The sequence below is a fragment of the Theobroma cacao genome, chromosome 4 (assembly GCF_000208745.1).
Source record: "Theobroma cacao cultivar B97-61/B2 chromosome 4, Criollo_cocoa_genome_V2, whole genome shotgun sequence".
Taxonomy (NCBI): domain Eukaryota; kingdom Viridiplantae; phylum Streptophyta; class Magnoliopsida; order Malvales; family Malvaceae; genus Theobroma; species Theobroma cacao.
Window position 1 is genome coordinate 29,654,377 of NC_030853.1, and position 23,671 is coordinate 29,678,047.

A 23,671-nucleotide genomic window follows, 5' to 3' on the forward strand; every position below is an offset into this window, starting at 1 on the left:
ACTTTGGTGGAGAGCAACTCAAGACTAGCGAATGGCCCGTAATTTTACATCGTTATCTGAATTTTCTATTTTCTATATCTTCTTCTTCTAGTCTCTAATTCTAAATGAATCACCAAATTGGCAGATATCATGTGTGGATCCTAAGTTTTTAATATTGAAAATCATTTGGGGAACCATGCAATCTCTTATCCTTAATTGTCACTGATTCTCTGAATTGCTCTGGATTCTGAAATTTTGCAGCATTATTATGTGGTTATTTCTCCAAAAATGCATGAGCTTCCTTGACAAGTCCATTTCTTATCAACCCCAACAACATTGAGTTCAATGATTTACAACATTTTGTAGGCATTTCCATTGAACAACGCAAAGCATTTACTATTCCTAAGCAATCCATGAATCCAAATCTTTCTCAGGCATTTCCTGAAACAATATTCCCGCCTTTCCAACACACTCAAACCCTACATAACCCTCTAGCATCACATTCCATGCACGAACATCCTTGAGAGTGAGAGACAAGCTCTCTTTATGTTTAAACAAGATCTCATAGATCAAGCAAACTGGTTGGCCTCTTGGACTCTTGACGAAGATTGTTATGGGTGGGTTCGAGTTGTTTGTGACAATGTGACTAACCATGTGCTTGAGCTCCATCTTAGAAATCCATTATCTTCCCGGATTTTTATGCTAGTGCTGTTGAACTTGAAGCCTTCGAGAGGTCAAAGTTAAGAGGTTAGATAAACCCTTCTTTACTCAAACTGAAGCATTTGAGTTTTTTAGACTTAAGCAACAATGCATTTGAAGGTATTCCCATTCCCCAGTTCTTGGCTTCAATCGAGAGTTTAAGATGCCTTAACCTTTCCAGCGCTGGATTGGAGGATTAGTTCCTCGTCAACTTGGAAATATCTCAAGTTTACAGCATCTTAATCTTTATGCTGGTGATGAATATAATCTCCATGTTGCCAATCTCCAGTGGTTGTCTGGTCTTTCTTCATTAAAACACCTTGATTTGGGTAATGTGAACCTTACAAAGGCTTCCAATTGGTTAAAAGTGCTAAACACACTCCCTTCCTTGAAGAAATTATATTTGCCAGGTTGTCAACTTCTTCAGGTTCCTCCACCCATAAATCTTAATCGATCCTCTCTTGCAATTCTTGACCTTTCTTCAAATTCTTTTGAGAATGCCGGCGTGGTCGACTTTAGCTGGATATTTCATCTCAAATCTCTAGTTTCTCTTGATTTGAGTCATAACGATTTGAAAGGACGAGTATTTGATGGCCTAGCAAACATGACCTCTCTTAGGCACCTTGATCTTTCATTTAACGCTTTTAATTCTTCAATACCTGAGTGGCTGTATAATCTTAACTCTCTTCAATTTCTTAACCTTGGCTCTAACAGCTTGAAAGGTTTAATTTCAAGTGCTATAGGAAATATGAGTTCTGCCATTAGCCTTGACTTTTCAGAGAATGAACTTGAAGGAGTAATTCCAAAATCAAGGGGAAATCTTTGTAATTTAAAGTCAATCGTTTTTACGAGTGTGAACTTGAGTCAAGATGTATCTGATGGTTTAGAATTTTTGTCAGGATGTGTTTCTAAACAACTTGATGTACTGGATTTAAGTAGGTGTCAACTATCTGGTCAATTAACTAATAGACTTGAAAACTTTAAGAAATTGAAGATATTTTATTTGAATAATAACTTAATTTCTGGTACCATTTCATTGTCCATAGGAGAACTTTCGTCGTTAAGGGTTTTACGCCTTGGTCAGAACAAATTGATAGGGCACCTTCCCGAGTCATTTGGACAACTTGCAAACTTGGAAAAATTTTATATTTCTAATAATTGGTTAAGGGGTGTTGTTTCAGAAATTCACTTTGGCAATCTTACAAAATTGAAAATCTTAACTGTTTCAGGGAACCCAATGTTTTTAAATGTCAGTCTTGATTGGGTTCCTCCTTTTCAACTGGAAATCTTAGGATTGAGATCTTTGCATGTAGGGTGGCAGTTTCCTCTGTGGCTTCGTTCACAAAAATATTAATAGCTCTAGATATCTCTAACTCAACCATTTTAGATAGCATTCCTAGTTGGTTTTGGAACTCACCCTTTCAAATTCAATATTTCAATCTCTCTTACAACCAAATCCATGGGCAGATTCCTGATATACCTAGGACTGCATTTGTTGATTCCATCATTGATCTTAGTTTTAATCATTTTAGTGGTCCTTTACCTCAGGTCTCTTCCAACGTGTCTTTTCTAGACCTCTCCAATAATTTTTTGTTAGGATCTCTCTTCCCTCTTTTGTGTTATAAGTTGAAGGAGACCATGAGAACCAAAATTCTTAATCTTGGTGAAAATTTTCTATCCGGGGAGATTCCAGATTGTTGGTTGAATTGGTAAAATTTGGTGATCTTAGATTTAAATAACAACAATTTTACAGGAAGAATACCAAGTTCTACGGGAATTTTACATTCTCTTCTATCATTGCATCTTCAAAAAAATCACCTTTCTGGAGAAATTCCATCTTCACTGAAAAATTGCACAATTTTGATGCTACTTGATTTTGGTGAGAACGAATTATATGGGCACATCCCAAAATGGCTAGACCATAGTTTTCAAAAGCTAAAAGTCCTGAGGCTTCGCTCAAACAAGTTTTCAGGGTACATACCAGAGCAATTGTGCGCTGTTGATTCTCTCCAAGTCTTGGACCTTGCTTATAATAATCTCTTCGGAAGTTAACCAAGATGTTTAAGTAACTTTAGTGCCATGGTAAAAGCGAGTGGTTCCAAGGACATTGATACATCTCTTGCTGCATCAATTGTGATGAAAGTTCAAAGGCTTCTCCTTATAACTATTTTCCGTACTTTGCTGCATCAATTGTAATGAAAGGACGTCGAATGCTTGAGTATAGCACAACTCTTGACTTGGTCAGAAGCATAGATTTCTCTAACAACAATTTATCAGGAGAGATCCCCGTGGAAGTAACAAGCTTATTGGAGTTGCTGTCATTGAATTTGTCACATAATTTTTTGACCGGACCAATACCTAAAAATATTGGCGAGATGGAATTTTTAGAATCGGTCGATTCCTCTTTCAACAAATTGTCTGGTCCAATTCCCAAAAGCATATCAACTTTGACATTTTTGAACCACTTGAACTTGTCTTACAACAACTTGATTGGACAAATTCCTTCAAGCACTCAGTTACAAAGCTTGGATTCGTCTAGCTGCGTCGGCAACCAACTCTGTGGATTGCCACTTCCAGACAAGTGTTCCACAAATGGTGCAATTCATGACATTGAAAATGAAAGTGGAGAAAGTGACAACGGATTTGAAACGGATTGGTTCTGGTGTGGTATGGCATATGGATTCGTTATTGGCTTTTGGGGTGTGATTGGTCTTCTGCTGCTGGGTCCTTTCAACTTTTCAAACAAATTCAGAAAATCAATAACTCTGTAAGTATATGTCTCTAATGAATTTCCATATATTTATTTCTCACAAACATAGAGTAAGTTTTTGCTATGTATCATTTTAATTGAACAAGTTAATTTCATCCACTTACAGAAGTTAAGGGTTATGGCAAATTTAGTTTTCACAATCACCTGTTTAAACAGATGAACATTTGTTGTTTCTTTTGAACTTCTCAGTCTAATGCTTTCTTTGTTTTCTTTATCTTATGACAGCTAAAAGGCTCTATTTGGTTAGTTGTTCAACAAAATCATGCAAAGTTCTTCAACTGGGCAGACTCATATATCTAAAACCTTCTGCACCAGATCATGGAATGCAGATTTGTACCCCTTTGAGAGTTTTACTAATCAGTTTAGGTGTGATTTTGTAGCAAAGTAATTTGGCATTGTTTCTTTATTTTTGGAATTGAAAAATTATCTAAGAGCAAAAAGAAGAATAACTCCAAAATAGAGAGACACGGTCAGGGGCAAAGCTAACCAATTTTTGTTGAGGGGTCAAAGGCAAGAGAATAAAAGTTAAAAATTTAAAAAACTAATATGTTGAACTTAATCAATAATCAAAATATTAATAATAAAAAATAATTTTATATAATATATAAATAAAGAAAAGAGAGACTTACAATAATTTTTTAAGAAAGTTGTTTTCGACCATATTTCTTGAATTCAAATTCATTAATTATTAATTATGTACTGAAAAACATCTATTTCTTAACAATTGAGTTTTGGACATTTTGAATCGCATTGCTCTTGCTTATAAGTTGAAGCATTGAGGCTTGGTAGTTCAAGTGTAGGAAAATCATTTAGACGATTTACATATTTTCTTTTAAAGAATTTATCAATTATTTTCAACTTACTAATACTTTAATCAAAATTAAAAAAAATTAATATAATCAACTTTTAATATTTTTATTTTATTTCTATTTAAACTTATAATACTAAATATAAAACTATAATCCATAAAATATAATTAATTAAATACGATATACATGATTAATAATTTTTTTATATAATTAGGATTTTTAAAGACTATATATTCAAAATAATTTCCTTTCATCTAAATATAAAACATAAAACATATAAAAAAAGATAGATTCAAGATAATTTTCTCTTACATAATTAGAGTTCATAAAAATAGCTACATTAATGAAATTTTTAACAGCAATGCTACACTACAATTTATTTGAAAACTACATATAATTTATTAATTTTTAAAGATTAAAATTATAGAAAATAAAATCCACTTAATAAGAAAAAAATGATAAGTAAAAGATAGAACCCATATATAATATAAGAAAAAAAGAATATGGTTGATGGTTTGTAGAAATTTAGAAAAAAAATCTATAAAAACTTAAAACATATGAACAAATAGTATAAACAAATATAAATAAAAATAATAACATAAATTGAAAGCAGAAAAAAAATTTAAAGTTGAACAAGACATGCGGAATTTTTTTTTATTCTTTATTTATATTAATTATTAAATAATAATTATTTTGGGGGTATGAAGAGATTATATTAAAATTTTTTAAAATTTTATATGTTATAAAAAAAATTTAAAAATTTTTGGGGAGCCAAAGTTAAAGGAGGCTCCGCCCCTAGACACGGTGGTGTAAATCAATATAGCAAAGCCATTTCCATTGTCAGATTGAAACTCTTAATTTGTTTCCTTCTAAACCATTTTAAAAGTAAAAGATGCAAATAATAAATTGTATAGCCATTAAATAAATTAAATAACTGACTTTGGTGGCGAGCAAATCAGCACTAGAAAATCATGCGAATAATTTTACATCTTTATCTGAATTTTCTATTTTCTATATCTTCTTCTCGTCTCTAATTCTAAAAGAATCACCAAATTGGCAGATCTTCATAAGTGGATCCTAATTACTAGTACAATTTTTTGAAACTTGAAAATCATTTGGGGAACTACGCAATTTCTTATCCTTAACTAATTATTGCCACTGATTCTCTGAATTGCTCTGGATTCTGAAATTTTACAGCATTATTATATGGTTGTTTCTCCAAAATGCATGAGCTTCCTTGACAAGTCCATTTCTTATCAACCCCAACAACATTGAGTTCAATGTTTTAATTACAACATTTCGTTGGCATTTCCATGAAATAACGCAAAGCACCTATTAATCGTCTACTTTTAACCAATCCACTCACCAATAATTTCCATGAATCCAAATCCTTGTCAGGCATTTCCTGGAACAAAATTTCTGCCTTGTCAACACACTCAAATCCTACATAACCCTCTAGCATCACATTCCATGCACGAACATCCTTGACTGGCATCCCTTCAAAGAATTTACAAGTGTCAGCATCCTTCCGGCTTTTGCAGACCCTGAAATCATAACAGTCCAAGAAGCAACATGTCTATGACTCATTCTTTTAAAATACTCCTCAGCCAAATCAAAATTTTCACACTTCACAAGCCCTTCAATCACCAAGTTCCAAGATATAACATTATTTCCTGGCATCTCCTCAAACACATTCAACCCACCTCCTCCAACATTCCATTCATAAAATACCCTCCAAGCATTGCATTCCACGTCACCACATCTCTACAGGCCATCCCTTCAAAAACTCCACTTGCACCTTCCACATCATGACCATGCATGAGCCCAGATATCACAGTGTTATACGTAAAAATATCACGTTCTGGCATTTGATGGAATAAAGCCGAGGCTTTGCTTAAAAAACCATTGAGAAAATACCCACCAATCATTGAATTCCAGGTGACAACGTTTTTGCGAGGCATTTTGTCAAACGGGTTCTGGGCTTCTTGGATAACCCCATTTTTCCTGAAATTTGAGATTTTGGAGTTGTGGGGTTTAAGGTTGGAGACTGTTGTGGATATTTGGTTGCTTTGAACGAATGTTGGGGCCGAAAAAGAGAGGTGTCTGGCGAGTTTTATGCGAAAAGTTGGGTTTAGTTTAGGATTGAACATGCCCAAACCCAGAGAGCCAAAGAAAGGTGAACAAGATTGATAAAAGAAAAGAGTGAGCAATATAAAAGAAAAGGGTTTAGTTCACGACCGTACTCGTGTCAATCAAGAATTGGCTAGCATATATATTTGCAAAACAACCAACTGAACCTCAGGTTGAATATGTTAAATGACTAGGCAACACCCGTAAGGATTGTTTGGTACTATTTTTTACAAAATAAAACCAAGTTTAGATATTTCATTTATTATAAATCGTCATTTTTTATTTTTAAATTATGTTTGGTTTCATACATTTTTTTAGGTAAAGTTATGTTTCCATCATTATTTTAAAATATTAATATATATAATAATGATTAAATATGTAAATAAGCTCTCAAATTATATATAAAAAGTTAATTCAGCTCCTATCATTTTATTACATTTAAATAAATCATTGAATTCTTATATTAAGTTAAATAAGCCTCTTTCACTAATAGGTGACTAGTCAACCATATAATCTGTAATTTTTGATGCCACGTCATTTGCCATGTGACATGTTGACGTATCATTTTGATGATGTCAATGCCACGTAGCATAAAAAATTGTTAACTAAGAATTGAGTTTTTTCTTTTTTATCCATCCAAATATCCAAAAATTATTAGTTGGGGATTTGGAACAAAAAACTAAAAAAAACGTAATTGCTTCAAACTGATTACCATCGTTTTTTAACTAATTATGATCTTCTTAATTAAAACCACCTTTCCTAACAAAAAAATCTAATCCAAATTTTCCAATTTGATTAAAGCTATTGTTGCTCGACTGAAAATTGGTACATAGAAATTTGAGAATACTCAGATACGATTTTAAGAAGAATAAGTTAATAATAGATTCTCTCTTCACATCTTTCATAGTTTTTGGAAATTCAAAACTATCAAAAAGAACAATTTTTAGATGAGGAATAGGAATTGCATATAGAGAGAGGACATTCTGACTATAAGAGACATTGGGTCTAGGGAATGTTGAAGAAAGTGAATATTTCTTTGTGGGCAACAATGACTTTAATTGAACTAGAAAAGTTGGATTAGGTTTTTTTGTTAAAAATGAGTGCTTCAATTAAGATCGTAATTAGTTAATAAATAATGGTAAGCAATTTGAAGCAATTAGTTTTTTTTTTTTAATTTTTTGTTTCAAATCCCTAACTAATAATTTTCGGATATTTAGATACATAAAAGGGGAAAAACTCAATTCTTAGTTAATAGTTTTTTATGTCATGTTATCTGTCATATGACATTAATGTCATCAAAATGACACATCAACATGCTACGTGACGTGGTATAAAAAATTACTAATAGTACCATTGCCTAACTTTCTTAATCAACAGTTAATGAAAGAGGTTTATTTAACTCAAAACAAAAGTTCGGAGATTTATTTAGACACAATAAAAAGATAAAGATTAAATAAACTATCTTGATATAATTTGAGAATTTATTTAAATATTTGGTCTAATATATATAATTTTGAAAAACTATATGTTTACGAATAACTTGAATATCAAGGCATTGGTAATTAATCAACAATCTATGGCCCACATAAACAAGACCAAGACTTAGAGAATTGATAAAAAGAGGCTAACGTGTAGAAAGAGCAGTCCGAGATAAGACAAACTAAGAATTTCGCAAGAAAAGTATATGTTTTGTGTTGACTTTATCTTCTTTGGGTAAGCCTGCATCATGGAGCGAAAATGTTGTTGGAAATTTTATACTGCTGTTGAAGCTTGAACTCTATCATTTAGTACTCTTTGATCAAGCCTAAAAACCTTGGGTGTGCACCAAGAAACGGTTTAGAATTGTAAAAGGAAAAACAAACTAATAAAGGTTAAGAAGAGACAAAGCATTAAAGCATTTGAAATTGAAAGCAAAAGGTTGGAAAATAGAGTAATTAAGCAATAACATCATAATCTCCTGCTCTGTAGCTATATTGTTAAGTGACAGTGCAAACTGTTTTGCTTTTCAAAAGTCTCTTGTGGAAAATGTTTTAGGCGTGACTGATGGGTTAGACTTTTAAGGTGGAATTTGAGATTTTCACATCCCCACATTTTATAGGATATTAACCTATTAATTATAATAAATGCATTATTCATGCACGCATTATGAAAATTAACTTTATTAATTCTAAATTCGCAATAACCCTAGTTTTTTTTATGAATATTGATTAGATCAAATGCAGCATTAATTAGAATATATATTTGCAAAACAACCCACTAAACCTCAAGTTGAATTATGTTTAATCAACAGCTTAAAAATCACAATAAAAGTACGGAAAAACCAGAATGCATGTAAAGATTGCAAATGAGTTTTAAGTCATTTGTTTAGTATTATCTTTTACAAGCGAAATCAAAGTTGATATCTTTTTTTTCACGATAATTCATTGGTGGCAATTTATTACTTTTTACAGGCATAATATTTAAAAAAACCTCTAAATTATTCACAAAAGTTTAAATAAGTCTTTATATTTTTATTGTGTTCAATTAAATTTTTTTATTTTTATTATAAACTAAATAAATCTTATATTTTTATTTTTGAGTCAAATAAACCCTTATAACTAATGATAGATTTAATTAAAATGTCACTTGTCATTCCATATCATGTGATGTTGATGTGGCACAGAGCCTCCTTAAGCTTAAAATTTTTAAAAAAATTTTCATATTTTATAAAATTTTTAATTTTTTTTATAAATTTTTTTAGTTTCCTCCCCAAAATAACTTTTTATTTAATAATTAATGCAAATAAAAAATAACAAAATGATTCCACTCAATTTTAAAGTTTTTTTTATTTTTTAATTGATATTATTATTTTTATTTATTTTTCTCATTTCTATTCTATTTATTCATATATTCTAAATCTCTATAGATTTTCTTTTACAAATTTCTACGAACCATCAACTATATTCTTGTTCCTTATTTTTTATGATGTCATGTGTGGGTTTTATCTTCTATTTACCACGTTTTTCTTTTTTTTATTATGTGAATTTTATTTTTTATGATTTTAATCTTTAAAAATTAATAAATTATTATATAATTCTTAAATATAAATTGTAGTGTTGCACTATTATTTAAAATTTCATCAATGTATTATTTTTTATTTAGAATAACCAATGCGTTTTGGCATGTATGTTGCAATTTTAAATAACAAGAATATACATACAAATTGATAGAATAAAATGATTATATTTCCTTCAATATAATTTTATTTATTATATATATTTTTAATAGCCCTCAAAATAATTTTTTATTTAATTATTATTTTTATTCCTCATTGTTACATCATCATGTTTGTGCCACATCATCATGTTGGTGCCACATCAACTCCACGTTAGCGTTGACATCATCTCCTTTAACAGTAAAATTGTACGCTGTTAGAGGGAGGGACTAAATTGAAGTAATTCTCAAAATTAAGAGACTAATTGCTTCGATTTTGAGTACAAAAACTAAATTAAACAAAATACATGAGTGTAGGGACTTAATGAATATTTTGACCATTGCAAATAGATTCCAAGTCATTGTTTAGTACTATTTTTTACAAAATAAAATCAAGTTTAGATATTTTATTTATTATAAATCGTCATTTTTTATATTTAAATTATGTGTAGTTTCATACTTTTTTTTAAGATAACATTATGTTTCCATCCTTTTATATATATATATATATATATATATTAGAAGACTATATCTTTACGGATAATTTGAATATCAAGACATTGGTAATTAATCAACAATCTATTGTCCGCACAAACGAGATCAAGACTCAAAGAATTGATAAAAAAGGAGGCCAACATGTAGAGAAAAAAGTTCGAGATAACAAACTGTTGAGATTGATTTCATATGGAAGTATCTAACCTAAACTTCTTTGAAGTACAAGAAAAGTAAAGTCCTGAAATTATACCTCCTTGATGAGCAAGTAACCAATAAGAAAAACTTTATTTTTGAAAAATATTCTAACTGTCTTAGAATACTTTGTTTGGTTGCCAAGATGACCCTACATGTGGACTAACTTGGCAGTCCACACGGGCTGGACTAATCACGGATCTCTGGACCGTGACAGGCACCATGCACCAATGAAGGTTAAGAATTGTAGAAAGAAAAACAAACTAATAAAGGTTAAGAGGGGGCAAAGCATTAAAGCATTTGAGATTTATGCCAAAACGTTGGAAAATGGACCAATTAAGCAATAACATCGTAATCTCTTGCTGTAGCTATATTGGCAAGCGACAATTCAAATTGTTATACTTTTCAAATGTCTCTCTTGTGGAAAATGTTTCGGGCGTGACTGATGGGTTAGACTTTTCATGTTGAATTTGATATTTTTCACATCGTCACAAATTTATGATAAATTAGCTTATTAATTGAAAATTTGTAACAGCACTAGTTTTTTATGAAGATTGACTAGATCAAATGAAATATTAATGCATCATGGAAATTTTAGGCCATCCCATCAAAGTTGATGGTGAAGAGAGTGAGAAAAACTAATAACAGCAGCACAGGAGTAAATCATTTTGGACATTTTCAATAATAATAATAATGAAAGAATAAAAAACAATGTCCTTTGAACAATTATGATGGTGGTTCATTATTCAAAAGTTATGTTTATTCAAATAATTATATTACAAAATAAATAATTATGTTTGTTGGAAAATAGATAATTGTGTCTCTAGTATCGGTTGATTTCTCTATTAATCAATTGTCTTGTCCAATTCCTGAAAGCATGTCAAATTTGACATTTTTTAGCCTTTTGAACTTGTCTTACAACAACTTGATTGGACAAATTCCTTCCAGCACTCAGTTACAAAGCTTGGATTCATCAAAGTTATGTTGGCAACAACCTTTCTGTATCCAGACAAGTGTTCTGCAAAATATTGAAAATGGAATTGGAGAAAATGACAACAGATTTAAAGCGGACTGGGTTCTGGTTGGGCATGAAATATGGTCTTTGGAGAGTGTTTTGTTCTTTGGTGATTAATAAGCGACAATGGAGGTCTATATATGCAGTTTTCGCTTTTCAAACAAATTTGAAAAATCAGTAACTCTGTAAGTATAAAAAACAGAGTTATGAGGTTCTATTTCTAAAACTCTCTCAGCAGCTATCACCGCCACCCCAATTTTATTGTGGATTCCATTCCGCAGGTTCCAAGCAAAGCTCCCCATATACTAGCAGGAACTTCAATCCCATCTGCTGTCATTTGATTAAGAAAACTCATTGCCTCGTCTATGAGTCCAGTTCTCCCCCACAGATCAACAATACAAGAATAATGCTCAGTTGTTGGCTCAAGAGAGCATTTGTTTTTCATACAAGTAAAGTAGTATTTACCTTGTTCTACCTGCCCAGCATGGCTACGGGCAGATAAAACACCGATAAAAGTTATTTGATTAGCCTTAACATCAGTTAATCTCATAAGCTCAAACATCTCGAGACCTTTTTCAGCATTTCCATGGTAAGCAAATCTACATATTATAGAATTCCAAGAAATAACATCATGGCCGCAGAGTGCAAGCCACCACAACTTTCGTACGTAGTGACCAATGCATTAGAAACTGCGGCGAAAATATTTAAACCCACCTTAATTATCTGTGCATGACTATGTTAGAATTTTCTGTGACGTGGATTACTATTAATTGATGATTTTGCTTTAATGAAATAGTCGGATGATTTAATCCATGAAACAAAATATGAGAGTCAAATTAATATTAAAGTGATCAATTAATTATGTGTTTTGCACGTATTATTACGCAAGTATGGTTTGACGGTTGTGTAGAGCTTGACCTAGTAAACCTTTAATGGGAGACTTTTACTAAAATTTATTTTATTTTATATATATATATGGTTTAGGGGGTATTCTTTCCTTCTAGCAAACAATATTTGTTCATTAAAAATAGTCATAAACAAAGAAAAGTGCGAAGAGAATATCTAATCTTAATCAGAAATTCTTATTTTTTCGCTATCAATTGCCCCAACAATCCAAACAGATAAACAATAAATAGTTTATGCTTTTAGTGTTTTAATATTCACACATGGATTTAGGGATTCAACTTACAGACTCTACTTTCCGAGGTCTAAGCTTGGCAATTAGAAGAAATGGTTAATATACTAGTAAATGTAGCTTCATCAGGGGAGAAACCTGATTCTTCCATTCTGATGAAAATCTTAAAACCTTCTTGATCACAACAATCAGTTTCTCCCAACCCACATATGATGACATTCCACACAGTTACTTCTTGAATTGGCATCAATTCGAAAACTTTAATCGCTCTCCTAACCTCACCGATTTCAAAATATCCAACAATTACATTCGTCAAAAGCAGAGAGCAAGAGAAAGGCATAGAAAAAGAGACTGTGCTGGATGTTCGGTTGCTTTTAAAGAATGTTGGGCCTGAAAAAGAGAGGTGTCCGGTGGACTGGTGGTCCTATTTGCTCAGGTTCACGTCAGACCGCACTCGTGTCAATCAGCTATTGGTTAAAATATATATTTGCAAAACAGCCAATTGAACCTCAAGTTGAAGATCCTAAATCAACATGTAAAACATCGGAATAAAACGAAGGAAAAACCAGAATGCATGTAAAGATTGCAAATGAAATCATTATTATGAAAATATTATACATAAAACGATCTTATGCATTTATTTGTGTGTATATGGAATTTTCGAAGTGATGATTAGTCAACAATCTGTTGTCCACACAAAAAATTTCACAGACTCATCAAATTGATCAAAAGGAAGACCAACGGATAGAAAAAGTAGTCCGAGGTAAGACAAACTGTTGAGATTAATTTTAAGCAGCAAAACATATGTCTTGCATTGGCTTTGTATTCATCTTATAATGCTTTTGGTATGTCTACATATGGAAAAATTATTCAAGTTTGATTGGAACAGGAAGCTACTTGGAAATTCAATTATTCAAGTTTGATTGGAGCAGGAAGTTACTTGGCAATTCAGTACTAATGTAAAGGCTTGGGCAGTATTCTTCCGTGTATAAAAAGCTTGGGCGTGTCTATCCCCTACATAAAAAAAAAGTTAAGAGAATAAAATTGAAGAGCAATGAGTACTATTTTAATGCTTTTGTTTCTCATTAGCATTAGCTTTTGTATCATCAATTTCAATGATGGTTGCATTGAGAGTGAGAGAGAAGCACTTTTCATGTTCAAACACGATCTCATAGATCATGCAAACCGGTTAGCCTTCTGGACTCTTAACGAAGATTGTTGCGGGTGGGTTGGAGTTGTTTGTGACAATGTGACTGGCCATGTGCTTGAGCTCCATCTTAGAAATCCGTCATTATCTTCTTCGGTAAGTTTTTATGCCAATGATGCTGAATCTGAAGCCTTTGAGAGGTCAAAGCTAAGAGGTAAGATAAACCCTTCCTTGCTCAAGTTAAAGCATTTGACTTATTTGGACTTGAGCAACAATGCATTTGAAGGTATTCCCATTCCCCAGTTCTTAGGTTCTATCGAGAGTTTAAGATACCTTAACCTCTCTAATGCTGGATTTGGAGGATTAGTTCCTCATCAACTTGGAAACCTCTCAAGTTTACGGTATCTTAATCTTTACGCCGATGACAAAGATCATCTCCATGTTGCCAATCTCCAATGGTTGTCTGGTCTTTCCTCGTTAGAACACCTTGATTTGGGTAATGTGAACCTTACAAAGGCTTCCAATTGGTTGAAAGTACTAAACACACTCCCTTCCTTGGAGAAATTATATTTGTCAGGTTGTCAACTTCCTCAGGTTCCTCCACCCACAAATCTTAATCTATCCTCTCTTGCAATTCTTGACCTTTCTTCAATTTCTTTTGAGAATGGCTTGTTCAACTTTAGCTGGATATTTCATCTCAAATCTCTAGTTTCTCTTGATTTGAGTCAAAACAATTTGGAAGGACGAATATTTGATGGCCTTGAAAACATGACCTCTCTTAGGCACCTTGATCTTTCAGTTAACGCTTTTAATTCTTCAATACCTGACTGGTTGTATGATCTTAACTCTCTTGAATTTCTTAGCCTTCGCTCTAACAACTTGCAAGGTTTAATTTCCAGTGCAGTAGGAAACATGAGTTCTGCTGTTGACCTTGATTTTTCATTGAATGAACTTGAAGGAAAGATTCCAAGATCAATGGGAAATCTTTGTAACTTAAAGTCAATCCGTTTTTCACGTGTGAACTTGAGTCAAGATATATCTGATATTTTAGCAATTTTGTCAGCATGTGTTTCTAAACAACTTGATATACTGGATTTAAGTGGGTGTCAACTTTTTGGTCAATTAACTAATCAACTTGTGAACTTTAAGAATTTGAAGGAACTGTCTTTGTATAATAACTCAATTTCTGGTCCCATTCCATCGTCCATAGGAGAACTTTCTTCCCTAACAGATTTAGAACTTGATCAGAACAATTTGACAGGACACCTTCCTGAGTCAATTGGACAACTTGCAAACTTGGAAATATTTTTTATTTCTAATAATTTGTTAGGGAGTGTTGTTTCAGAAATTCACTTTGGCAATCTTACAAAATTGAAACTCTTATTTGCTTCTAACAACTCAATGTTTTTAAGAGTTAGTCCTAGTTGGGTTCCTCCTTTTCAACTCGAAATATTAGGATTGAGATCTTTGCGTGTAGGTTGGCAGTTTCCTCTGTGGCTTCGATCACAAAAACATTTAGAATATCTAGATATCTCTAACTCAATGATTTCAGATAGCATTCCTAGTTGGTTCTGGAGTTCATCCTTCCAAATTCGCTATTTCAATCTCTCTCACAACCAAATCCGTGGACAGATTCCTTATATATCTAGCTTTGCATTTTTTTATCCTGATTTTTTTTATCCTGTCATTGACCTTAGTTTTAATAATTTTAGTGGTCCATTACCTCGAATCTCTTCCAATGTGTCTGTTTTAGACCTTTCCAATAATTTTTTCTCAGGATCTCTTTTCTCTTTTTTATGTTATAAGTTGAAAGAGAATATGACAACAAAAGTTCTTAATCTTGGTGAAAATATTCTATTCGGGGAAATTCCAAATTGTTGGTTGAATTGGCAAAATTTGATGGTCTTAGATTTAAAAAGCAACAAACTCACCGGAAGAATTCCAAGCTCTATGGGAACTTTGCATTCCCTTCAGTCATTGCATCTTCAAAACAATAACCTCTCCGGAAAAATTCCACCGTCGCTGAAATATTGCACAAATTTGGTGCTACTTGATTTCGGTGAGAACGGATTTTATGGGCACATCCCTAAATGGCTAGACCATCGTTTTCAAAAGCTAAAAGTCTTAAGGCTTCGTTCAAACAAGTTTTCAGGGTGCATACCAGATCAATTGTGTGCTGTTGATTCTCTCCAAATGTTGGACCTTGCTAACAATGATCTCTTCGGAAGTTTACCAAGATGTTTAAGTAACTTTAGTGCTATGGTAAAGATTAGTGGTTATATGGAAAATGTTACGTCTTACCTAATTCGTTACCGTACTTTTTTTGCATCAATTGTCATGAAAGGCCGAATGCTTCAGTATAACACAACTCTTGACTTGGTCAGAAGCATAGATTTTTCTTACAACAAATTATCAGGAGAGATCCCCATGGAAGTAACAAGCTTATTGAGATTGCAGGCATTGAATTTGTCACATAATCTTTTCACCGGACCAATACCTAAAAATATTGGCCTGATGGGATTACTAGAATCAGTTGATTTCTCCGTCAACAAATTGTCTGGTCCAATTCCTGAAAGCATGTCAACTTTGACATTTTTGAGCTACTTAAACTTGTCTTACAACAACTTGATCGGACAAATTCCTTCGAGCACTCAGTTACAAAGCTTGGATTCATCAAGTTATGTTGGCAACCAACTCTGTGGATCGCCACTTCTAGACAAATGTTCTGCAAATGGTACAACTGAGGATATTGGAAATGGAGGTGGAGAAAATGACAACGGATTTGAAACGGTTTGGTTCTGTTTAGGCATGGCATATGGATTTCCCGTTGGCTTTTGGAGTGTGTTTGGTCTTCTGGTGTTTGGTCCTTTCAACATATCAAACAAATTTAGAAAATTAACAACTCCGTAAGTATATCTGTCTAATCAATTTCTGTATATTTATTTTTCACGAACATATAATATATTTTAATTGAATTATTTACATGTGTAATGCTCCACCTACAGAAGTCAAGGGTTATGGTAAATTCAGTTTTTCCAATCACTTGTTTTAACAGATGAACATTTGTTCGTGCTTTTGAACTTCTCAGACCAATGCTTTCTTTTCTTTTCTTTATCTTATGACAGCAAAAAGGCTCTATTTGGTTAGTTGTTCAACAAAATCATGCAGAGTTATTCAACTTGGAAACCCCACATCTGGAGGGCAGACTCATTTACAGGAAATCTTCTGCACCAAGTCATGAAATGTAGATTTCTACCCCTTTCAGATTTTTGCTGATCAGTTTAGTTGTGATTTTCAACTTGTATTATTACAGTTTTTTGTAGCAAAGTAATTTGGCATTGCTTCTTTGCTTTTGGAAATGCATGATTACCTAAGAGCAAAAAAACAATTCAAAAACAGAGTGTTGATGATGGTGTAAGTCAATAGATCAAAGCCATTTCCATTCTCAGATTGAAACTCTTAATCTGTTTCCTTCTAAAGCATTTTAAAAGTAAAATATGCAAATAACAAATTTAGGGATCAAATAGAGGTTAGAACACTAAATTGTATGCCAATTATATAAGATAAATAAGTTACTTTAGTGGAGAGCAACTCGACACTAGCTAATGGCCTGTAATTTTACATCTCTACTCAGAATTTTTCCACTTTCAAATATGTAATTTTTACCAAGACAATGCTATATGATCTTCTTCTAATCTCTAATTCACTCCCTTAAGTGGATCCTAATTACCAGTACAATTTTTGAAACATGATAATCATTTGGGGAAGTATGCAATTTCTTCTCTGTAATTATTGCCAATGATTCTCTGAATTGTTCTATATTCTGAAAATTTTCAGCATTCTTATATGGTTGTTTCTCAAAAAATGCATGAGTTTACTTAACAAGTCCATTTCTTATCAACCCCAACAAGATTGACTTAAATGTTTTACAACATTTTGTAGGCTTTTCCATTAAACAATGCAAAGCATCTACTATTTGTAACCAACCTACTCATCAATAATTTCCATGAATTCTGATTTGTGCGGCTTATATGTTGAGATATTGTGACGGCCGGTTTAGACCCCATTGAACAGGTTTGATCATGATGCAGGAAGAGGTTGTGTGTTTGTGATGAATTTTGTAATTAGTCATGTAATGAATGTTTTTCTTTTGGGCATGGGAGTAGTTAAGCTTAGGAGGGTGTATGTAAACGTAGCAAGGGGGGCTTTTTTGAGTGTGCCGCTTATGCTGGTCACTGGAACCTCCATGGAAGACCAGGATATCTGTTTATGCATGCACAGATGGGCGCCACAGTTTTTGTTGCGATGATTCTGATCTGATCTGTTACTCTTCCTTTATAACCGTTACAGATCTGAATCTTTGTGTAATTTCCCTCTGAAATGAATATATTGTTAAATTTCCAAAAAAATAATTTCCATGAATTCAAATCCTTCTCAGGCATTTCCTGGAACAATATTACTGCCTTGTCAACACACTCAAAGCCCACATAAGCCTCTAGCATCGCATTCCATGCACCAACATCCTTTACTGGCATCTCTTCAAAGAATTAACAAGCTGAAATCATAACTGTCCAAGAAGCAACATATCTCTATAACTCGATTCTTTTAAAATCAAACTTTTCACAAGTCACAAGTCCTTCAATCACCAAGTTCCAAGATATAACATCTTTCCCTGGCATCTCCCGAAAAACCTTCAACCCTTCCTCCAACATTCCATTCATAAAATACCCTTCCTCCAAGTTTTCCTTCAAAAACTCTCCTTGCACCTTCCACATCATGGCCATGCATGAGCCCAGACATCAATTTCTGGCATTTGATGGAATAAGGCCAAGGCTTTACTTTAAAACCCGTTTTGAAAATACCCACGAATCATTGTATACCTAATACCACGTGACAAGGCATTTTGTCAAACGGGTTATGGGCTTATTGGACAAGCCCATATTTTATAAGACTTTGGACTTTGGGATCAAGGGGTTAGGTTCAAGGTTTGAGACTGTTGTGGATGTTTGGTTGTTTCTAAAAGAGTGAAGGGGCTGAAGACGAAAGTTGTCCGTACAAAAAGGAATTATACCCAACTCTAGCCTTTTCTGTTTTATTCATATTAGGCAAAAAAAAAAATCATAAATAATTTAATTACATTTGAAGAAGTGTCTATGTTAACCTAATGTTTTTACAATACATGATCAAGAAAATGAAGAAGAGGAAATTAAAGGGATTATAGCAATGTTAACTCTGTTAACGTTAATGGTTCAATTCAAATTGGTTTGTGGACGTGGGATAGTAATCTGAACATGAAACAAGAACACAGCATTAATCTGAATATGGGATAGGAAGCATGGCATAATGTGAGGACAAAAGAATTGTATCCATATAATGTATATATATCATAGTCTGATTTCTTTTCGTATTTTGACAAATTTGTTTCATATTTGTTCCTTAATTTATTCTCTTTATAGAAATATCAAATTTTATGTAATTGTTGATTTTTTCCCATATTTCATATCTGTTCCTGAATTTATTCCCTCAATAAGAATTTCAAATTTTATGTAAGTGTTGTTTTTTTTTTCATATTTTGACAAATTTACTTCATATCAATTCCACAATTTCCTCAATTTATTTTCAATTGAAGAAATCCAAATTTTATATAATTACTAAATGTTTATTCCAAATTGTAGGGTCAACATTGAAATTACCTTGTCGTGGAAAGAGAATTAAAGAATCCAATTAAGTTTATGATTTGTCTGTTTGATTTCTGTTCTTGCAGTCGTCTCAATGGCACCACAGATTGATGCACGGCAAAAGATGTGAAGAGACCTTATATCCAAACAATTGCCTACTTGAGGATTGTAAAAACAAGCGTTTGAAAAAGCACAATTCCAATGGAGGCACAACTCCTAGCCCAACTTTCAAGTGTCTCTGTGTTTTTGCTTGTTAATAAAAAGGTGAACACCACTTTCATTCCTGTGTAAATTTCATGTTATTCGACAGGATTTTGAGGAAAAAAAAAACCATTTGATGACAAGCAGTGTTCAAAATGAACCCCAGAATCTACCATGAAACTGTAATTTTACATCTTTACTCTGAATTTTCTATTTTCAATTGTGTAATTTTACCAAGACAATGCTATATCTTCTTCTGGTCTCTAATTCACTCCCTTAAGTGGATCCTAATTACTGGTATAATTTTTGAAACATGATAATCATTTAGGGAAGTATGCAATTCCTTCTCATTAATTATTGCTAATGGTTCTCTGAATTGCTCTGTGTTCTGAAAATTTACTGCACTGTAGAGAAGAACAAATACCACCAAAGTCCAGAGGACAAACTATAAATAAACCAGGATCTAGTCTCACCAGGAAAAAGAAGTGTCCTAGTGGAAAAAGCCCAGTTTAACAGTCTAGAAAACCGATCCATACCGAAAGTGAACTGAACTCACCTTATCTGCAGCTCATTGGACAGAATCTGCCCATATCAGCTTGGATAACTTTACACTCCCTCCGGTTCGAAACCTTGTAGCAACTTTTTCAGCTCCTGCCTCAACATCCCTCTTAACTGAAAAAACCTCCACCTACCAGCACTGACTGATCCATTGCTGCCACCAACGACAAGAACATCCGATATTACCATGGCTGCAACAGCTGCAGCAGCAGTAGGCTCATCTTTCTCTCCATCCATCCAGACCCTCAAATGCATGCGTTTTAAGCAATTGACAGCTGATCATTCAGTCCTTAGATTTCCATCGTCTCGCACGATATCATCAATATCTCACTCTTTCTTCACTCATGAACTTTTCCTCACCAGCGGCACTGTGCAAAAGTGGCGTGTGCTTAAGGTGTCAGCTGCTGTTGCCCAACAAGAGGCCGCCGCAACTGCCCAAGAGGAAGAAAGTTTGGCGGAGGAAGAGGTGAAGGAAGGAGAAGTAGCAGCAGAAGGAGAAACTGAAGCTCAGGCTGAGACTGCGGCTGAAGCTGAGTCTCCTGTGAATACTAAGCTTTACTTTGGGAACTTGCCTTACAATGTTGACAGTGCCCAACTCGCAGGGATAATACAGGAGTATGGCAGTCCAGAGCTTGTTGAGGTAATTAATTTGACTGATCAAATCTAGACGAGTTGTTAAGATGCAAGTATCATGAAGTAAAAGGTTATTAGTTGAGAATTGAGATAGGCAGATTAATTGTCGTTCTACTTCCTTACCGGCCTATAATTGGAATTTTGTAGTTGCTCTGACTGAATTACCCGGATCTTAAGCTTTGAGAGTATGAGATCAATGTGCTGCAGAAGGTGGAAATCTTGAGGCTTGATAAATGCAGCATTAAGCTAATTACAAACCAATTTCAATTGTTTACATGAATGAAACTGAAGTTAAAGTTGTAAATACAGCTGAAAGGACACAGATTGAGATTCAGCTTGGTTCTAGAGAGTAAAGTTTCGAATAAGCTCAGGCCTGCTAAATGCTGAATGATCAAATCTCAAAATGATATCTGATTCTGGTTGAGCTTAGGATAATAGCTCAGGCTTCATTCAACTTCAACCATGTCGAGCTTTTAGTCTTGAACATCTACACACGCTGTTTAACATTGCAGTTTTTTCTTCTACTTTGCTTCTTTATATCAACCTTCTTTCCACTCTTTTTACTTTTTAAATCATTCCTAGCAATACCTATAACAAGAAACAGATAGGGAAGTTTCCCGGTGCATTTACACAGTTAGACTCAAATATACTATGCAAAACCCAAAATCAGACCACTGTTATCTCCAAATATGGTGATTTGATGACCCGAATTTTCTTTTTCTTGCTCATTCTTTGGTTACAACACCTGCAAGAAAGAGGATATTTAGGAAGTGGAAGAAATGTTGAACCTTCTTATATATGCAATCACGTCAGTAGATGAAAGATTAGAGAAGGATTATTTACTCACTTACAAGTTTAAGATTCGAGAGGTTTGAAGGGAGAGTTACTGAGCTTATTGATTAACCATTGCAGGGTTTATTTTGCTTTCATCTTTACTGATACAACGGTGTCTAGATTTCACGCAGCATGCATATTCTGTTGAATTAAGATGCAATGTTCTATCTCCTTATATTTTCTAAGTTATACATGAAAAAGCTTTGCCTTCACATACAAATTGCCTTCATCACACTATCATTTATGGCATTCTGTGCGATATCTCATTTCTCTGTTTTCTAATAGATTCTGTGAATGGTTTAAGGTGCTTTATGATAGAGAAACTGGAAAAAGCAGGGGCTTTGCATTTGTGACAATGAGCACCGTTGAAGATTGTAACACAGTTATTGAAAATCTGGATGGAAGCGTAAGAAGCACTCTCTCTATTTGTTGTTGTATAAGTGCATGTGCATACTTGAGCACAAAATAGGAGACTAGTTCTCTTATGTTGAAATGGTGGATGTTAATTCATAAAGTACTACTCTACTTTAAGAATGTGATTGAGCAAAGTGTTTGAGCGAATCCTATTTCTTCAGGTTTCAATCCTAAATGAATTTTCCTGTTGCAGGAATATCTTGGTCGAACTTTGAGGGTGAACTTTTCAGACAAACCTCGACCTAGAGAACCTTTATATCCAGAAACTGAACACAAGCTTTTTGTTGGGAATCTATCATGGTCTGTCACATCTGAAAGTTTGACACAAGCATTTCAAGAATATGGAACTGTAGTTGGAGCAAGGGTTTTGTATGACGGGGAGACAGGAAGGTCACGGGGTTACGGTTTTGTCAGCTACTCAACGAAATCAGAGATGGAAGCTGCCCTTCAATCTCTTAATGGAGTGGTATCAGTTCCTCCTTTTGTTCTTTCTGTGTGCTAATCATTAACCTCAACAGACATCCATTTAGCAGGTTCCATAATCACTTTCCCATTTTCTTGATTTCTTAGGAACTAGAAGGAAGGGCAATACGGGTGAGCCTGGCTCAAGGAAGACGATCATAAGATCACAACTGGAAACATGAATTCAAGAAGCATTTACAGTAACTGTCAATCTCTTAGAAATGGAAGGAGGGAGTCACTCAGATAGTATAGTCAGTCACCCTGAGTGACCTGAAATTCCCTTTCATTTCTCCTTGTCTATACCTCATTTTCCACTTTAGCTCTCTTGAGTGGAACTTATAACAAATTCTTCATCGCCACCTTTGCTAATATTGATAGTTGCTTTGCTTATGATTGTTTATGGGACAAAGACATCTCAGAGTTGTTCCCTTTGGTTCATAGTTGACACTTTGACAACTAACAAGTTTCTGTTGTAAGCATGCAAGAACAGGCAGTTTCCAATGCCATCTTTAAGCAAAGATTGAGGAACTTGACATTTTAATGCCCTGATGGGGAAAGAGCATGAAACATTAAATTTGAACTATGTAATACCATCAGTTACTGTTCTTGATAAATAGAATAAATCATTTCCTTCATCCACAGAAGAGAGAAGAAATCCAAGTCATGTTTGTAGTAACTGCAAATTTTTAAAATTTATATGCCTTGTTATATTAGTTGCAGAGATACCTGCTGACATTTCACAGCACCAATTTGTTGAAACTCTGAGCTCTGATATAGTTAATAAAGTTCCATTTGCATTAGTACATGGCTACATGCATGTTTTCATCCATCAAGTTCCATAAATTTGAAACCTAAGAACACTAATTTCACTCAAGGAATTCAAAATCTTTAAAACGAGTAACAATCGTTGGACAAAACTCGGGGCTGATACAAACCTTCAAGTTTTGTGAATTTCCAATGAGTCCAGAACCAGTAAATAACAATGGGGGCTGCAGTGGCAGGATGCATCTTATTTCTAGTCAAGGCCATGTGAATTTCATATGGATTGCATGCCTGAACCAAATAAGTCCATAAACTTAAACACTAGTTTCTACTTTATGTTTGGATGTTTAGTTGATATTCACTTATGCCAAGAAGAACAGTTTTGACAAAGAAAGGCGTTGGGGCACTGCCAATGATTCTAGCCAACAGCTTGTCTCCATTTTTAGTTCAACCCTTTTTGGGATGGAAACTGGTAAGGTCCATTTAGATTACCCAAAATGATTAAGTTCCCCATTTTAACAAAACCAAAAGATAGCAAGCAGAACACACAAACTGCTGGCAGTAAA

The 23,671-nt window shown here is 33.6% G+C and overlaps 3 protein-coding genes and 2 pseudogenes across 3 annotated transcripts; 3 read left to right on the forward strand and 2 right to left on the reverse strand.

Moving 5' to 3' along the window:
* LOC108661640 lies at positions 32 to 3,449 on the forward strand (annotated as a pseudogene).
* LOC108661641 (pentatricopeptide repeat-containing protein At2g35030, mitochondrial-like) lies at positions 5,543 to 6,218 on the reverse strand. Its single transcript, XM_018119128.1, has 2 exons — positions 5,989 to 6,218; positions 5,543 to 5,801 (listed from the first exon to the last, which is right to left on the reverse strand). Exons 1-2 carry the CDS (start codon positions 6,216 to 6,218, stop codon positions 5,543 to 5,545), a joined length of 489 nt encoding a protein of 162 aa, XP_017974617.1.
* LOC18603314 lies at positions 11,416 to 18,347 on the reverse strand (annotated as a pseudogene).
* LOC18603313 (receptor-like protein 12) lies at positions 13,447 to 16,926 on the forward strand. The gene is made up of 3 exons (XM_018118938.1): positions 13,447 to 13,777; positions 15,908 to 16,469; positions 16,689 to 16,926. Exons 1-3 carry the CDS (start codon positions 13,471 to 13,473, stop codon positions 16,708 to 16,710), a joined length of 891 nt encoding a protein of 296 aa, XP_017974427.1. The 5' UTR covers positions 13,447 to 13,470; the 3' UTR covers positions 16,711 to 16,926.
* Positions 20,022 to 22,978, forward strand: LOC18603315 (28 kDa ribonucleoprotein, chloroplastic). Its single transcript, XM_007035203.2, has 4 exons — positions 20,022 to 20,640; positions 21,772 to 21,873; positions 22,075 to 22,347; positions 22,452 to 22,978. Exons 1-4 carry the CDS (start codon positions 20,188 to 20,190, stop codon positions 22,503 to 22,505), a joined length of 882 nt encoding a protein of 293 aa, XP_007035265.2. The 5' UTR covers positions 20,022 to 20,187; the 3' UTR covers positions 22,506 to 22,978.

What these genes read in the sequence shown, in the direction of transcription:
- LOC108661641 (XM_018119128.1), bottom strand. Translation starts at nt 6,218, where the DNA reads ATGCCTCGCAAAAACGTTGTCACCTGGAATTCAATGATTGGTGGGTAT. An exon ending in TGGAATGCAATGCTTGGAGG is followed by an intron (nt 5,802 to 5,988) that starts GTATTTTATGAA and finishes TTATGATTTCAG; the next exon opens with GGTCTGCAAAAGCCGGAAGG.
- LOC18603313 (XM_018118938.1), top strand. Translation starts at nt 13,471, where the DNA reads ATGAGTACTATTTTAATGCTTTTGTTTCTCATTAGCATTAGCTTTTGT. An exon ending in TGAGAGGTCAAAGCTAAGAG is followed by an intron (nt 13,778 to 15,907) that starts GTAAGATAAACC and finishes TTGTCATGAAAG; the next exon opens with GCCGAATGCTTCAGTATAAC. An exon ending in TTTAGAAAATTAACAACTCC is followed by an intron (nt 16,470 to 16,688) that starts GTAAGTATATCT and finishes ATCTTATGACAG; the next exon opens with CAAAAAGGCTCTATTTGGTT.
- LOC18603315 (XM_007035203.2), top strand. Translation starts at nt 20,188, where the DNA reads ATGGCTGCAACAGCTGCAGCAGCAGTAGGCTCATCTTTCTCTCCATCC. An exon ending in TTGAAAATCTGGATGGAAGC is followed by an intron (nt 21,874 to 22,074) that starts GTAAGAAGCACT and finishes TTCCTGTTGCAG; the next exon opens with GAATATCTTGGTCGAACTTT. An exon ending in TTCAATCTCTTAATGGAGTG is followed by an intron (nt 22,348 to 22,451) that starts GTATCAGTTCCT and finishes TTGATTTCTTAG; the next exon opens with GAACTAGAAGGAAGGGCAAT.